The sequence below is a fragment of the Orycteropus afer genome, unplaced genomic scaffold (genome assembly GCF_000298275.1).
Source record: "Orycteropus afer afer isolate SDZICR_OR568_19922 unplaced genomic scaffold, OryAfe1.0 scaffold00482, whole genome shotgun sequence".
NCBI classification, from domain to species: domain Eukaryota; kingdom Metazoa; phylum Chordata; class Mammalia; order Tubulidentata; family Orycteropodidae; genus Orycteropus; species Orycteropus afer.
The window spans coordinates 667,472-671,883 of record NW_006922069.1 but is presented as its reverse complement, the minus strand read 5'-3'; the positions used below and the strand labels follow the sequence as shown (position 1 = coordinate 671,883).

The 4,412-nt window shown below is 41.3% G+C and overlaps 1 protein-coding gene across 1 annotated transcript in view; it reads right to left on the bottom strand.

Annotated features, from left to right (window-relative positions):
- LRRC8B (leucine rich repeat containing 8 VRAC subunit B) overlaps positions 1-4,197 on the bottom strand; it is a 25,839-nt gene extending 21,642 nt beyond the window's left edge. The window contains exon 1 of the mRNA XM_007954931.2: positions 2,059-4,197. Coding sequence (XP_007953122.1) covers positions 2,059-4,197 — 2,139 coding nt within the window. The remainder of the gene's footprint in view (positions 1-2,058) is intronic.
- Between the last annotated feature and the right edge of the window lie 215 nt (positions 4,198-4,412).

Here is a 4,412-nt window from a genome sequence, read left to right as displayed (position 1 = left end):
TTGTTGTTGTTTTTGTTTGCTGTTATGAAAAAATACTCAGCAATGACATAACTGACAAGGGTTCTTGAATTTATAAATTTCAATCAATCAATCAATCAATAAATTTATAAATCTCTAGAATTTACAGAAAACTCCAACACCTCAATAACAAAAAGACAAATAATCCAATTAAAAAATGGGCAGAAGACATGAATAGACAACTTCACCAAAGAGGATATTCAGGCAGCCAACAAACATATGAAGAAAAGCTCACGATCGTTAGCCATTAGAGAGATGTATGTGAACTGCTGTATAGAAAATGAATTTGCTCTGTAAATTTTCACTCAAATCACACGCACACAAAAAAAGATGGACACAGAAATACCATGTTGCTGTGATTGTTGTTATGTGCTGTTGAGTCTGACCCAACTCATAGTGACTGCTCCTTGGGTTTCTGAGGCAGTATCACTACAAAAGTAGATTGCCCAACTGTCCTTCTGAGGAACGGCTGGTAGGTTTGAACCACCACCCTTCTGGTTAGCAGTCAAGGTACTATGCTACCAGAGCTCTGACAGAAATAACATATAACCCAGCAATCCCATCACTAGCTTAATATCCTAAAGAAGTGAGAACCTGACACAAATAGATATATGCACATCCATGTTCATCACAGCACTAGTCATAATTGCAAAGAAATGGAAACAATTTAAATGCCCATCATCAGAGCAATGGATAATCAACTCTGGTAAATATACAGAATGGAATACTATGCAACACTAAAGAATAATGTAGACCATATAACATGGATGAACATGGAAGACATTATGGTAAGTGAAATAAGTCAATCACAGAAGCACAAATATTGTATTAGTCCATTATTGTAACAGTGAAGGAAAGGTATGTATATGGAAGGAAATTTTCTTTGTTGGTTACCAGGGATGGGAGAGGAGGGGAGCAAACACTGCTAGAGAGGCTCTGGTGGGGTAGTGTGTAAGGTATTTGGCTGCTAACCAGGAGGTCAGCAGTTCAAACCCACCAGATGCTCTGCAGAAGGAAGATGGGGCAATTTACTTCTAATTTTGTTTCTCTAGAGAACCTAGTCTAACACTATATCTATCTATATCTATCTATATATACACCAAAGATACATATATATCTGTATCTATATATCTACCAAAGATTATTAGTGGTTACCAGGAGTAGGAGCAGGGAGGAAATGGGAATCTTTTGTTTGTGTGGCATTGAGTTTACGCTAACGGTGGTAGAATATTTTGGAAAAGGGCAGCAATAATGGTGGCACAAGATGAAAATGTCATCAATGTCCCTGAGCTGTAAATGTGGAAGTTGTTATGTTGGTAAACATCTTGGTGTGTACATTTTTACCACAATAAAAGTACAAAAAAAAAAAAAAAAGAGAGAGAGAACTAACATTTCTTTGGCAATTGCTATATGCCAAATACTTTATATATTTTTTCATAAACTGTCCATGACAATTTACTTGTAAGTTAGATTAAAAACTTACGGTCAAAAGACAGAGAGAGTTACATGGGCAGTACAAACAACAAATATGAACCCTTTTGCAAATACAATACTGAGTTGTCAATGAAAGCAAACATGGGTATAGGGACGGATAGATGGGTGAACAAGCTAAACAATTATGTATGTCTAAATGGAGAGTGTATCCAAGATCATATACAGGGTTGGCAGACAATGGGCCTCTCAGGGTGCAGAAGAGTATGAAGGGATGGACACTGGGAGGAGGTAACTATGGGGAGGAAGTGGGAGGGGAGCTGCTGCATTGTAAATTTTGGTCAATGACATGAGACAAAGTATATGTGAACTGCTGTATGAAAAGTGAATTTACTCTGTAAATCTTCACCCAAATCCTAATAAAAAAAAAAAAAAAACTTACGGTCAGCGAGTTTTGTCCAAGGTCCCATGTCTAGTAAGTTGGAGTTGGGCCAGGCTCATAGGACACTAAGTGTGACTTAAAGTTCATTCTCCCCTACATTACACACTGCAAGCACAGCAGATGCTCAAAAGACTGGCTGAATTAAGGAAAGAATGGGATTTACTTACATTGTTGTTGGTCACAGCAAAGTACTGCAAATTACTCAGATACTGGATTTCTTCTGGAATGAAGGTCAGGTGGTTATAGCTTAGATCCAAATAATGTAGTTTGGTGCATAGGAAAAGCTGCAGGGGCAGATTCTCAATATTATTATGGTCCAAAGAGAGCTGCTCTAGGTTAGATAATGCCCCAATTTGGGCAGGAATATAAGCAATGTTATTATGCCACAACTTCAAGCAGGAAAGATTTTGGAGATGCTGAAAGCTAATGATCTCCTCCACAGTTTTCAGGTTATTTTCTTTTAGGTCTAACTCATGCAAATTGTTCAGGCTGAAAATGGAGTGTGGAATGCGTTCTAGGTCACAGCTGATTAGCTCTAGGCTTTTCAGATTGACCATCTTTTTCAAGTTGTTCAACACAACCAGTTTGCTTCCCTCGTTATCGAGGGACAACTTCTGCAGAGAAGGCAGGAGGTCTGTCACAACTTGTGGGATCCGGGAGAGGCTGCTCTTCAAATAGAGAGTCCTTAGGTTTTTTAAGTCCTGAAAGCCCTCCATCTGCATGGTGCTCAAGTGCTCAGGCAGGACACAGCCTGACAGATAAAGTTCCTTAAGATTCTTCAGGTGAAACACCCAGCGTGGGATTTTTCCCATTTCAGTAAATTTCAGGCGTAAGATTTTTAAATTCTCCTCTAGAAAGGCCAGTGCAGGATGGTCTACCACCAGAGAGGAATGGTACACATGAAGCTCCTTGAGGTTGATCAGCTGAGAGATTGTGGAGGGCAGCTTGACCTCAGGGATAAGTTCCAGGCTTAGCACTTCGATTTCAGTGAGCTCAAAGACATTGTCTGGGAGACCGCTGAGCATGAAAAGATGCAGTTCTATCTTGTCCTGGGAATTTTTCACAAGCTTACTTTTCAGTTTCTCAACTGTCCATTCATTATTGAGGTTGATCTGTTTCAGTTTGTTCTCACTGACCTCTGACAAGAATATGGAGAAGCGTTTGGAATAAAGAGGATCATACTGATCAGCCAAATGCAAGATGAAGGCAAAATCATTCTTGACGTCAGGAATATCACTGTAGTTGCTTTTTTCTCTTAATGCCTCAAAGGAATACTGCTTCAGGGAACTCCGCAGCATCCACCACAAGCTGTAGGAGGAGGTAAGACCATAAAGTATAACCAAAATGACATAAAATGAAGCCAGGACTTTAAATATTTCTGCCAAGGAGTAGACACACTGGTAGCGCTTATATCCTGTAAAAGCCTGTACATCAATGGAACAGTCGATTTCAAGAGTGATATAGGTTAAAAAATAGGGAACATAAGTTATGATTAGAGCAAACAAAATGACCTTGACTATTATCTGCTTCAGATACACTCTATAAATGATATCTTTCTGCTCCACATGCATGCGGAATCTTTTCACTTTTTCAAAGATGGCTTTGGCCTGTTCCCCCTCCTTCTTGTCGAGGACACTGGAGGTTGGGCTTTCTATGCCAGCTGACTCCAAGCCCGGCTGTGGGTAGGGCAATGACTGCTTGTTGGAATCAATGTCGGCTGAACACCCTGAGGATGAAAGCAAAACCTTGGACTTGGAGATTGTCAGGGGCCTCACTGACTGCTCGGCTACTGTTTCCGATAGGGCGCGGGTGGTCCATGGGGAATCAAAGCACTTGTGAAGAATGGCCACAAAATGCTCAAGCCTGGAACTGGTACTGGGATAGTGAAGCCAAAAGTTGCTGCAGGCTGCAAAGATGAGTGTGTGCAGGAGCACCAGGTAAGGGAAGAACTTGGCGAACCAATGGAGCTGTTTCTCATAACAGACGGCATCGATGTAGGAGTACTGCTGCCGATGGAGGTCATTCTGGATTCTCAGGGGGAGCAGGGGCAGGGCTGCACGTTCAGAGGACATATTCATGCTTGCTTTCAGGATGTCCCAAGGCACGGCACAATGATTGTCAAATTCTACCTTACACGGAAGACAGCACAAAACCCTGCTCTGTGTGAGCTGGAGCGCTCCAGCCAGCACGGCCACCAGCAGCATGATCAGGGTGATGTAATACCAGAAGACATCCCACCATGGTTTTAAGATGTGATAAGATGACTGGGCATCTGCTAAACATTTTAGCTCTGTTAGTGTAATCATGACTTTCACTTGTAGGAGTACAGAAACTGGAAGAGGAAAACAAAAGAGAAACCACTGAAGCAAATGCCCAAAAGAAGCATTTCACTCTAATGGTTGCACATGCATACCCTACCCAGTTTATTTAGTTAGCTCAGAGGACAAAACCTAGGAGACAGAATGGGTCAAGTGGCACATAAGCCTTCTGGTTTCACCTGTAATTTTAGGCTATGCTAACT